Source organism: Neovison vison, chromosome 3, assembly GCF_020171115.1.
Source record: "Neovison vison isolate M4711 chromosome 3, ASM_NN_V1, whole genome shotgun sequence".
NCBI classification, from domain to species: Eukaryota; Metazoa; Chordata; class Mammalia; order Carnivora; family Mustelidae; genus Neogale; species Neogale vison.
The window spans coordinates 132426868-132439458 of record NC_058093.1 but is presented as its reverse complement, the minus strand read 5'-3'; the positions used below and the strand labels follow the sequence as shown (position 1 = coordinate 132439458).

At 36.4% G+C, this 12591-nt stretch overlaps 1 protein-coding gene across 1 annotated transcript in view; it reads right to left on the bottom strand.

Moving 5' to 3' along the window:
* TMX3 (thioredoxin related transmembrane protein 3) overlaps positions 1-12591 on the bottom strand; it is a 43014-nt gene that overhangs the window by 18029 nt on the left and 12394 nt on the right. Inside the window, exons 5-8 of the mRNA XM_044242833.1 lie at positions 7063-7108; positions 5650-5730; positions 2250-2349; positions 1563-1640 (exon numbers count right to left, since the gene is read on the bottom strand). Of these exons, the coding sequence (XP_044098768.1) occupies positions 1563-1640; positions 2250-2349; positions 5650-5730; positions 7063-7108 (305 nt within the window). The remainder of the gene's footprint in view (positions 1-1562; positions 1641-2249; positions 2350-5649; positions 5731-7062; positions 7109-12591) is intronic.

Genomic DNA, 12591 nt, shown 5'->3' with positions numbered 1-12591 from the left:
ATTTTCCCAGATCACACCAAGGAGGTACCTGTCCCTCTTGTCAAACCACTATAACCTCCACGCGGACAAGTGTCACAGTCACTTTCCTCAACTCATCTCAACCACTTTGCAAGCATCTTGCACAACAGACCCTCTTTTTAAAACATTTGTTTATCTTGGCTTTTCCCTCACATTGTTTTCCTGCTCCCCAGCTATTTTCTTCTCGTGTCACCCTTTGCAGTCTTTAAGTCCTGGGCCCATTTATTTCCGTAAAAGTTTGCGTCCACGTCTAAGAAACTGTTTATTCAGCCTGACTGCCAGGCACCTAGATCCACCGTGAATTTGATGCTTCTGCTTGGATGTCTCACGAATATGTTGAACCATGGTGAAATGAACAATTCAAAACTCTTGATCAGCCCCCCATTCCCAAACTCATTTCTTTTGCAATAATCCAAGGTCGTAGATGACACTACCACCGACCCCGCTGCTAAACTAAACACCCAAGAGTCATCCTTGATGCTGCCCTTCTCCTCCAGGTCAGTGAGCACAAACAAGTCTACCTCTAGAAAACAACAATGCTTTTCCTTCTCTCCCATCCTTTTACAAACCCCCCAAGCTTAAACTCCCCAGATTACTTCAAGAGTTCAACTGATCTCTGGGTCTATTCTCACCCCTATCCAATTCATTCATTCTGTTCTCAGCAGAGAAATGTCCTTAAAAGGAGCATGAGACAAAGTCCTTCACCAGCTTCAACCCATCACATGCCTGGCCGTGACCTGCAAGGCCTCCACTGCTCTCTGCCTATCTCCTAACTATCTCCTTTCTCACTGTATTACAGCACACGGGCCTACTACCTATTTCTCCAATATGCCAGCCGTGTTCTCATCTTGGGCATCTGTAATATCTGCTCCCTGTTTCTAGTTTATTCTGGACAGATTTCTTTGCGTGGCTCCTTCACAGCATATATGGCCAAGTTCAAATATTTTCTGCTCAGACATGTCCGGATCAACCAATCCAAAGCAGCCGCCCCACTCTCCTGTCCCTCCTTCCACATGCTCTTTTACTTGTTTCACAGCAGCTACATCCTGTTTACATATCTGTTTGCTGAAGATGACCATCTCGGGCTGAGGACCCAAAAGATGTCGCCTGCAGCACCCAACTTAGTACACTTTCTCTTCCCACGAGAACGTAGGCTCTTCCCTCGCACGACCCTGATGCTCTTGCTTCTCACCAACGATCCAGGACTTACCACAGGGCCCGGCACATGATTAGATAAGCGGCAGCTGTGCATTAATATACATAAATACATTCATCACTCCATTACTTCTAAACCAATTTAACGGTTTGGGCTCTCATTTCTTACTACTGCTATTACTCTGAAGAGAAAAAAAGCATCAACGTAATAAACACAGTCCCTAAATGCTATGAATCTGTGGTATTTGCTTATTAACAATCTAGTACCAGTAGTAAAGAGTTCACATGTTTATTGTTCTACACATATGAGTAAATAAACCTGATAAATAAAATCAAGTAATAACTTAAAAAATGAAATTGAGTCACTGCAATTCATTTTTAAACATTACCTCAGGAACCACTTCTTCTGAGGCAGAAAAGAAGTATGTATACACAATTAATTCCGAAGCAGCATCTATGTATTTCTCCTGTGAAGATACAAATAGAAAAGAGGTGACTTTTAAGTACTAAGATCAGAATTCATTCCTCATTAAACACTCAGAGCAGGCAGTTCCATCCTCAGCCCTGTCGTCCCAATCTGAGGCCTTCAGTGTTTTTATGTGAAAAGATGATGGAATATAAGCAGCAAAGGAAATGAACTGTTTCTAAAGTAAAAGACCACCATGACTCAATGCTTTAATACTCCCCTAAATAAAGTAATAAGCTTAATTCATGTATTTTAATTCAACAGTTACAGGAGAGATCTGTGCATATATCCACACACATAAACAGTTTTCAAAGTTGACGTTCAAACTGCGCTCTGCAATCTCAAGGAGCCAAAAATGCTAAAAAGTAACACAAAATCTGAATAACCAGGGCAAGCAACATCTTCTTATTCATTTCTGTTTCATGAACGCAAACACAACAGGGGGCATATAAGCAAGTGTTTTCATTAGAAAAACTCTTAGATTGAACTAAAATATTTCCAATAAAAGTGAAATAATTTTAAGTGTTTGGGTCAAAGTTTTGGCTATACTGAAAAGTAAATTATAATACATTTGTCTTTGTGAATTTAAAAAATAAAATCATTTGATAACCTTCAAAGGTGACTCTCCGCCTATGTAAACAAAAAATACACGATGTCTCTTTTGCACATGTTCAAACATTTGCTGACTTGGAAGTGGCCGAATTAGAGCCCTGTTTGAAAACAAAACAAACAGAAAATAAACTTGCATTTGAAGTAAAGATAAAACATAATTTTAAAGTTACAAAGTTTTAATGTTGTATTAACTAAATTTTAAGTAATCACCCAATCCACAAAAATCTAGTAAAACTTTAGCCCATGACCAAAACTGTACTCACACAATGAAAACAAAGTACCCACAACTTTATCAATTTAAAAAATAAGTTTAAAATACATCCCTTTAGAGAGTACCACCTTGGCCAAAATTGTGATAGGCAAGAACAAAACTATAAGCCATTTCCTTAGAGTCCTCAGCCACAAATAAAAGGATCCGCAGGAGAATAATTTTTTCCCTCTCCTATGATCATTCACACTAACACACTATGAAATCCTATCCCAGAAAATTATAATGCAATGTTAAGAAGATTTACGTCTATTTAAATGCTAGTTTTAAAATAACCCAGGTTAGGGCGCCTGGGTGGCTCAGTGGGTTAAGCCTCTGCCTTCGGCTCAGGTCATGATCTCAGGGTCCTGGGATCTAGTCCCGCATCGGGCTCTCTGCTCAGCAGGGAGCCTGCTTCCTCCTCTCTCTCTCTGCCTGCCTCTCTGCCTACTTGTGCTCTCTCTTTGTCAAATAAATAAAAATCTTAAAAAAAATTAAAAAAAAGTTTCATAAGTATGTTATTCTTTTCAGAAAAAATAAAATGGAAAGTGGTAGTCCTAATAATATCTAAGAACCTTATAAAAAGAAAACAAAATTCTACAAAGACTTTTACTATGCAAGCATATTTCAAAGCCAAATACACTGAGAAATAAATTACATCAAAGTTTATTATAAAATGTATCACTTGCAAAATGTTACTAAAAAACTAAAAAAGAGGCATGGTTTATACTGTCAGATTTTTCTCCACTAAATTTGGAAAGAATACAGAGTTTGCAAAGGCAAACATATTTTCAAAACGCACCGTTCCTTACGTACATTGCATCACTCCACTCCAGCCTCTGTTCTTGTACTTCAGTAATTAACTGCTAAGTGATGCAACCCCCGACGGAGTCATGAAATTTCATTTGCAACAGAGTCACCTTTAGTTACATCAGTCCCTCATGTAATCCCCTTGTATCATATATCCCCTCATATAATATAAACTAATATGCAATCAATGAGAAAATACAGTGAAAATTATATTAATAAGCTCTGCAAACTTGAAAAAAGGTCATTCCTAATTCTGCCTTTCTCTCAAATAATTCAGGCCATACAGTGCCAAGCCACTCAACAAACCCACTGCGATATTTCAGTTTTACTTTAAAGCTATTTAAAGTTATCAATGTATCCTGTCAAACTCACAAGTGCTTATACTTTCAAAGTCAACATAACTTAACTTACCCTGATAAATGTTCTCTTGAATGAGATCCACATAATTGTATTTAATAATTACAAGCGCCAACTTTTACACCCCAGCAAGACAGATACAGATGAAAAAGCAAAATCACCACATTCAAACCAACAGGAAATGTTTATGGAAGAAACGGTCTTCTTAGCAGTAAAATCTCAGAGATCTGTAACTCCGATAAGAATCTGGGTTCTAACTGTCACATTCTAAGCAACGTGTAGTAATACCTCACAGCTGGCATAAAGCAGCATGTGACAGATCAAGGAAAGTATTTTAGCTGTTATCTAAGAAGAATTTTCCATTATCACAGGCCAGGGATTAAAGCCCAGGTCTAATCACAACAATGATATTGTGGGGTTTCTTTTAAAAACTCTGGAGTTAAGTAACAAGAAAAATAAGCTGATATAAATGAAGCAGTATAAAAGCAAATGTACAGTAAAATAAAAGCTACCGTTCACAAGATTGTCAGAAGTAATCAAATTCTGAAAATATTAAAAATCCACTGGCAGGGGCGCCTGGGTGGCTCAGTGGGTCAAGCACCCATCTTCAGCTCAGGTTGTGAGCTTGGGGTCTTGGGAGTGAGCCCCACATGGGGCTCCCTGCTCAGTGGGGAGTCTGCTTCTCCCCCTCACTCTCTCCTTGTGTCTCCTCTCTCACTGTCTCTCTCTGTCAAATAAATAAATAAAGTCTTTAAAAAACAAATCCACTGGCAGGGGCACCTAGGTAGCTCAGTGGGCTAAGCATGTGCCTTTAGTTCAGGTCATGATCTCGAGGTCCTGGGATTAAGCCCTACGTTAGGCTCCACGATCAGCGGGGAGTCTGCGTCTCCCTCTCCCTCTGCTCCCCCTGCTTGAGCTCTCAGTCTCTCAACTAAGTAAGTAAAATCTTTAAAAAAAAAAAAAATCTACTGAAGAAATTTTTTTTCTACAAATGCAGTAAATTTAATACCAGGTTAACAAATATAATACAAATCACAGTTCCTCTTGTTTCTTTAAACGTCTCTCCGCATATGCTACATATGCTTACCTTTTGTCATAAACGAACAGAGAGATGCTATTTAGGTTAAGTCCTTAAAAAAATGTGAGCTCAATATGGTCTATTAAAATGCATTTAGCTTTAGTTCTCTTTCTTTTTTAGAGAGTACATGCACGGTGGGGAGGGGCAGAGGGAGGGAAAGAGAATCTTAAACAGGCTCTGGAGCTCAGCATGGAGCCCACACAGGGCTTGGTTTCATGACTCAAAGATCATGACCTGGGCCAAAATCAAGAGGCAGATGCTTCACTGACTGTGCCACCCAGGTGGCCCAAAATTGCATTTAACTTTAAGGTATTCGTATCTTAAAAAAATAATAATAATATATTAAATTTAGTTACTATATAGTATATTACTAGTTTTAGGAGTAGAGTTTAGTGATTTATCAGTTGCATGTAACACCCAGGGCTCATCACATCCAGTGTCCTCTTTAATGCCCATCCCCCAGTTACCCCACCCCCACCCCCCACCCCTCCAGCAACCCTCAGTTTGTTTCCTACAGTTAGGAGTCTCTTATGGTTTGTCTCCCTCTCTGTTTTTATCTTTTTTCTTCTCTTCTCCTTTGTTCATCTGTTTTATTTCTTAAATTCCAGATATGAGTGAAAATGGTGTGTCTTTCTCTGACTGACTTATATCACTTAATATAAAATTTCCAGTTCCAAATGGCAAGATTTCATTCTTTTTAATGGCTGGCTAACATGCAATGCAATTGCATATATATATATATATATATATATAATATATATATAAAAATATATATATACCACGTCTTTTTACCCATTCGTCTGTTAATGGACATCTGGGCTCTTTCCATAGTTTGGCTACTGTGGACATTGCTGCTGTAAAATATTAGTAATCATATCGTGAAAGCCTTTCCTAATAAAAACTTACCCAGACACTCTGTGAGCAAACTCAATAATATCATCTTTAGTTCGTGGTCCTCTATAATTATATGCCAAGTCCCCCTTTAATCTTAAAAAGAAAAAAAAAAAGGACAGAAGTTTAGATTATTTCAACTGTTTTAATAGTTAACACTAACCACTAGTGTTATGTTAAATTACAGTATATAAAATAGTAAATGCCGAGTTGTTTCAGAAGTGCCATAATCATGTGAAATACGCAGACAACTGGCTATCGGGGACCAACAATTCAAAATATAAAGAAAAAGGCTATATTTTATTGAAATTACAGGAAAATAGTTCATTTTATATCTAATAGCTGCACTGTGTCTATGCTTCTGAAAAGTGCATAATCTACACATTCATGATCAAGAGCCTGTAAAAGCAACACAATTCTCACTATTTCCTCTAGTTTAAAAAATGACAGGGAATTAATAGTATTTTGGTAGAGGTAAATAAATTTTAAGCAACACAGCATCACAGGAACTTGGAAGATGCTCCAAGATTATAGAGATAAACAGGGCGTGAAACACCTATTCTATAAAATTAAGACAATTTTCCAAAAGCCTGTCAATGATGTGTCCAGCTGAATTTAAAAAAAAAAGTGAAAACACAATACAACATTTATAATCAAACAAAAAAGAACAGAAAGGATAATTTACTTAACACAAGTAAAAGAGGTTTAACATTTTTTGAAAGCAGGGCAAGGAGGGAAGTTAACACAAAACTCAAGAAATAAAAAATTAAAATGAGTCAAATTTTGAAATCTGAGATTTTAAAACACTGAAAAATAACTTACCTAATTATAAAAATAAGTTTCCAAATATTCATCAACTCGCATATTACCAAAATAAGGATGAAACTCAAGAGAAAATTCAATAAAATTATGATCATGAAATAAATCCCTTAGAATTAGTACACCATTTCTCCCAATTTATATACACTTTACATTAGACTTCGCCAACACTTACAGATTAGAATTAAATCCATCAATTTTATTCTCTCTGTTTCTTTCCCCTCTAATGAAGTAAGTCTATTTCCATTATAGAAAAGTAACATCTGTTAGGAGACAGGAGTCACATGATACAGCAGAATATACCCTTGAGCTCCTCAGGGTGAAACACCTTTCAGACTGTATAGCTGTCGTCTCGTCCTGCAGGAGGCCTGTCCCGCAGCAAACGCTCAGAGCACACTCAGTGAATCAGCCGTCAACAACACACTCACTTAAATACCAAGAAAAGCAGGAAGATGCAGGACCTCTCCTCTGCTCACATCCTGCACCTAGAAAGAATCACTGAACCCGAATCTTCAATCCTCCAAGGATGCTACTAGAAATTAATGTAATAAAACGTAAGCAGAGTGAACTAATAAAAATACACATATAAACATACAACACTCAACTTACAGCTTAATTGTTGGATAACCTCGAACTCCAAACTCTGAAGCAATGCCTTGATAAGAAAAAGAATAAATAATTCTAAATTTTTTTTTAAAAAAAATGAGAAACTAGGTAGTAAATGAGCCTTTTACTTATATATATATGTATTTATACAAACCCATAAAATTGTGTTATTTTCAAATCTTAAAAAAGAATAAAAATTCACATACAAAAAAGAAAAAACATGACATTCTCATACAAAACAATTACTTAATACTCCAACTTATGGCCACACAAAACACTATGACAAATTAAGAATAACTGCTAAAAGAATAGTTAAAATTTTATCTCTGAGGTACTTTTTTAAAGATTCTTTTAAAAGATGTTCTTGTTAAAGATATTTTTGCTAAAAATATATATATATATAAAGTCTCACTTTTCATTTGATTTCATCTTCTAGGACAAATATTTTTTTCTATGTCTCATTGGTTCCTTGCAAAAATAAAAAACAAACAAACAAACAAACAAAGCCCATCCTTTCCTTTAGTGTTTTCTGAGACTTAAAAGAACAGCACTGTATTTTAATTTAAAAAAAATAAATTGTATTTGCAAAATTACTTAATTTCTGCAGACAATACATGATCTAAAAGCAACTTTATCTACTTGTTTTAGAAGTTCTGCTTTTGTAATAACCCAGAATAATTCTAGTTATTTTCAAAGATTATTTTGAAGTCCTCACATGAATTAAAATGGGGTACAGTTGCTATAATGGTATCTTTTTTGAGGGAAAGAGGAAACAAAAACAAATAGAGAATTAGGACTTTAAGAGGTACAGAAATCACTACTGCAAATTAATACCGTCCTACTTTACAGATTCAAGACAACCAGAACAACAGAGAAATGAAACCATCTTAATTAAGAGACAATATACAATATATTTACACCTATACCAGTTTAAATAAAATATAATGTATTTATTCATATGATCTCTCCCTTTGTTAATTTTATTTATTTCAAGGACATTTAACTGTGGTTGGGAATAAGGACACTACTGTACGTGAGTTCTGTTTATCCATCACTTCAGTCACCATTACCCTGGTTTCTTAGCACCATCCACCACCTCCACCCAAGAACGATGACGAAGTGAATTTGTGGCAAAATAACAGTCAAAATCTCTCAGCCTTCCTTTGTTATCAACAGAGCTTCTCCCTTAAACATATAGAGAAAGGTGACTGGAAGGTTTTGGACAGTGATAAACACTGGTTTTTCTTAGAAGCAACACAAACAGCAAAGGTAACAAAAATAACATAGGTTTTGGAGAAACAGATCTGCCTCTGAAAAGCTATGTGAAATTAAGCCAATTACGTATTTACTTGTGCCATCACTAATGTAGGATTTAACTGTCAAACAGAGTCTAATTGAACACTGTGGTTATGGAGATTGACTTCTGAGTAAAAATATGAAAATGATTTGGAGGGATAATGTGAGTAAAAGATGTTCTTAATCCCCTGCTTCCCAAATTAAGGAGGCCAGAAAACATCAGCCCTTAATTACCTTAAGCTAAGATAATACAATTGACTGAGTGGGCAGAGTGGGTATTCCATCTATCAATTCTTTAATTTACTGTAAAGTTCTTTAAATAAACAAATAAAGAAAATATGCAATCAGTAAGAATATACAATGGTGGTTCTCAAAACAGGTTTCAGGGAAAAAAAAACCCAGCTCCACATTTCAGCCTATCACATTTCCCTGGCCTCAGCATATCTGTGAGATACAGATATATAATGCCACCCCCTCTATTATACCTTGACTCTGAGCATTAAACTCCATTTTTGATAGAATTTCAACTGGCAGTGACTCCTAAAACCTTAAACTCAGGCTTCCCTAGGAAAACAATTTATATATGTATCACGCAAGGAAAGCACGGGTTATAGACTTAAAATGATGTAGCTTAGGATTCCACCTTCTCATTTATCATCCAGGCAGCTCTTATCCTTCTGAGGACAGCAGTCATCTTCAGCTTATGGGTGGGATTTTGAAATGAGAAAACATGTGGAAAAGAATCTAAGAGAGAGCTTGGCACACAAAGATCCTGAAATGATAGGTCCAATTCCTTCTATTTCTGATCCTGATCCCACTGTTAAGTGATTAACTGCAGACACATCAGTGTATATATAATAACTACCACATAAAAAATATCTTATAGTTGACTTTAGAAGACCTTCAACTATACCTCCCGATAATTCTATGAACAGGAGAAGAAAACTAATATCACTTTTCAGGTAACGAAATTGATCCTGAGACTTGGTAACTTGTTTGAATGCAAGCGCTGATTAGGGAGCAGGACTATGAATGAAGCTTAAGTCTGAGTTTAACTTTTGTTCTTTATTTTTTCATATTAGAGAACAATGGTTTGCATAGAAACCTGAGATTAATTCCTTCAAAAAGTCAAGAATCCATTTGTAACATGAATAACTTCTCTGAAATTTTATACTTTTAAATGCTCATAAAATGAGGTTAAACATCAAGCCCCCTATTTCCTGTTTTCTCCTTGAAATAACAACTTGGTAGTAGAGCTAGGCTTGGAAGTGAATCATGATGATCTCAGACTCTGGTTCTAATTCTGCCTCTAACTTTGGTGCTTGAAATTACTTGGTCATTTCATTGCTAGCGACCTGCTGTTACATCAGCTACACAATGGGCAGGGGAAGAAGGGAGGAGCTGTAATTCATGTGAAATTCTTTTCAGCTCAAAATACTATTTTTCTTAGTATTTACCAAGTGTTACTATGTATCTAATATGAAGAGGATATAAAATACAGCAGTTCTCAATTGGGGGAAATCTGCCCTCCAGGAGACACTGGGCAATGTCTAGAGACACTTTTGGTTGCAGTAACTTAGGGGGACAATGGGACGGGGAGAGGGTGTTGCTGGTATCTAGTGGGTGGAGATCAGGGATATTGCTAAATAGCTTACAATGCACAGCAACCCTTCCCCTCAAAGAATTACTTGGCCCAAAATATCCTTAGTGCCAAGACTTAGCAACCCTTAAATGCAATCACTGACCAAAAATTTCTTACAATTTAGAAAGAAAGATAAAACTAATTTGCTAATATAATCTATGAACATGAAATTAGAATGTTATTGGCCAAATGTTATTCCGAGTTTACACATCAACAAGAAGCACATTATAACCTTGAACATAAAGTAAGTATCACACTTACGTTGAGGAAAAAACACAATTTCAGTGGCTTCAAAACAGAGATCAGTACACCATTACAGGTAGCATCATAACATATTTTACAAATGTGAAGCAATTCTGGTACTTGATTTTGCAAGGGATTATGTACAGAAAAAGAGGCTAAAATATCTACCTTTATAGAGGTTTTTTTTTTTTTTTAATGTTGATTACAGCGTTATCAGTTAAAACCATGCATCAAGAAAATTTTGATACAATTCCAAACACACAAGGCAGGATATTTCATGATAGTTCAAACTTCTCTAGTTCAAGAATTCTGCACAGAGCTGCATTGGACTGTGAGTGGCGCCCTGTGCGTCCGTCTCTCACTTACACGCCTGAGAAATGAGCTCTCCTCAAATACTCCTAAGAGACTTTTTTATACTTGATCACTGAATAATCCTATCCCAGCCAAAGCCCAATATTATAAATCTATAAATAATTAGTCATCAGATTAATACTTTATTCCATGGTTCTCTAATTCAAACGTGCAGCAGAATTACCTGAAGTCGACTTTAAAAATACAGATTCTCATGACTCAGTCTCAAAGACTGTCATTGGGTAGGGCTGATGTCGGTCTCCAGAGTCTAAATTTACACTGAGCAGCCCGGTAATCATAATGCAGGTGGCTGCAGACCAAATGCTGAGATACACTAATGCTGGAAATGCCTGAAAAGTGACCTAGGGAGATGGATGAAATACATAGGAAACAGCCAACCCTTCAGTATTTACAGTTAGACATAGAATTATGTTGACAGCTAGTCTGGAAAAAAAATTCAATTTCTTTACCTGTTTCTACTGAAATGCTTATGGTGCAGTTGCTCTGAGGTATTATAAAGGAAACTTTAGGAATTATATCCCCCCCTCAAAAAAAATTACATGCCCCAAACCTATTCGTACAATCTCTAGACAGTAGTTTTTAAATACACCTTTAAAAAAAAAAAACCCCAAAATACTAGGAAGATAGTATTTTCTCCATGAGCACATAAAACATCTTGATTCTACAGTAAAGTAGAAAATGCATCCATCGCTGACATCAAACATCAAGTAACATAACAATTTACTTATGTTTGTTATTGTCTCTCCCCTCTAGAATACCATCTCCATGAGAGTAGAGATTGTTGTCTGTTTTGGTCACTGATGCATCACTGACGCCTAGAATGTGCCTGGTACATCCTGGCATACAGTTAAGGGTTCTTGAAATATCCACTGAATGAATATTGACTCTCCAATGATTTTTGAATAGGCAACGTTTGTATGATGCAAGTAGTCACAGGGATTTACAAGCAAGCATTACCATGGGAAAGGGATGGAGGGTTCAGCATTGCACATCCAAGAAGTAAAGGACATAAAATATAGGAAACACCCACCACAATCTTGGCAGAGATCACCCTCATGTACCAGCTCCCCTTCCCTTTTCCCAAAGCTAGATGGCTTGCTTGAGATAATGTGCTCTGCATGCTCTACAGACATTTCTTCCTATTAACTCAACGTAACAGATAACACGATGCTAAATGCACAGATCTGTAAGAGTCACATATCAGAGGCAAAAATTTAAACCTCTTAATGGATTATGAATAACGGGATGAAAAAAGTCTCATCGAAAAGTACGTACAACGCTACAAACCATATATGAAGTCTTAACAGCTGTAAGAACATTGCACTTTAATCACAGCATTTAAAATGTTTCCTTTCCTAAGCTCCTGAGAAGTCTTAGCTATTTTTGCCCTAAACATAGTGTCACTTAATAGTGACCCACACAGGCACATACTGAAGAGTAAGCTAATGAATTAGGTACTATAAAAAGACAAAGTGTAAACAGTTATTAGCACTGTAGCATCACAGGAGTAGTTACCACTAAGGTTTTTACTGATTTGTAGGTACTATTTTTTCATTGATTATCTGTCTTTATATACCCACACTCCTTTATACATTATTCTACTTTATGACTCTGTTAAATGATTCATATGATCACAAGAATTCGTTACGTTTGAGACTTTATTCTACCTGTTGGTCTGTTCATATTTTTCCTTCTATTAGACTAAGCATTTCCTGGACCAGATGGGTTTGTTTTGGTCTTCCTTTAATCTCTAGAGACCAACACACTAGCTAGTAAACACACTTGAGTGAATACGACTGACAACGTGAATGAACCCAGGCACACACAGCTCTAATCAAACAAGACTGATGGACACAAGATAGCCTAGACACAAGAACTTACTTTCAGGAGCAATGGGTGAAACCAGTCATTTCTCAAACACTGTTAAAAAGCTTAATTCTAGAAATCAGTCTCTGTCTACAGTAATTCCTGCTATCGCT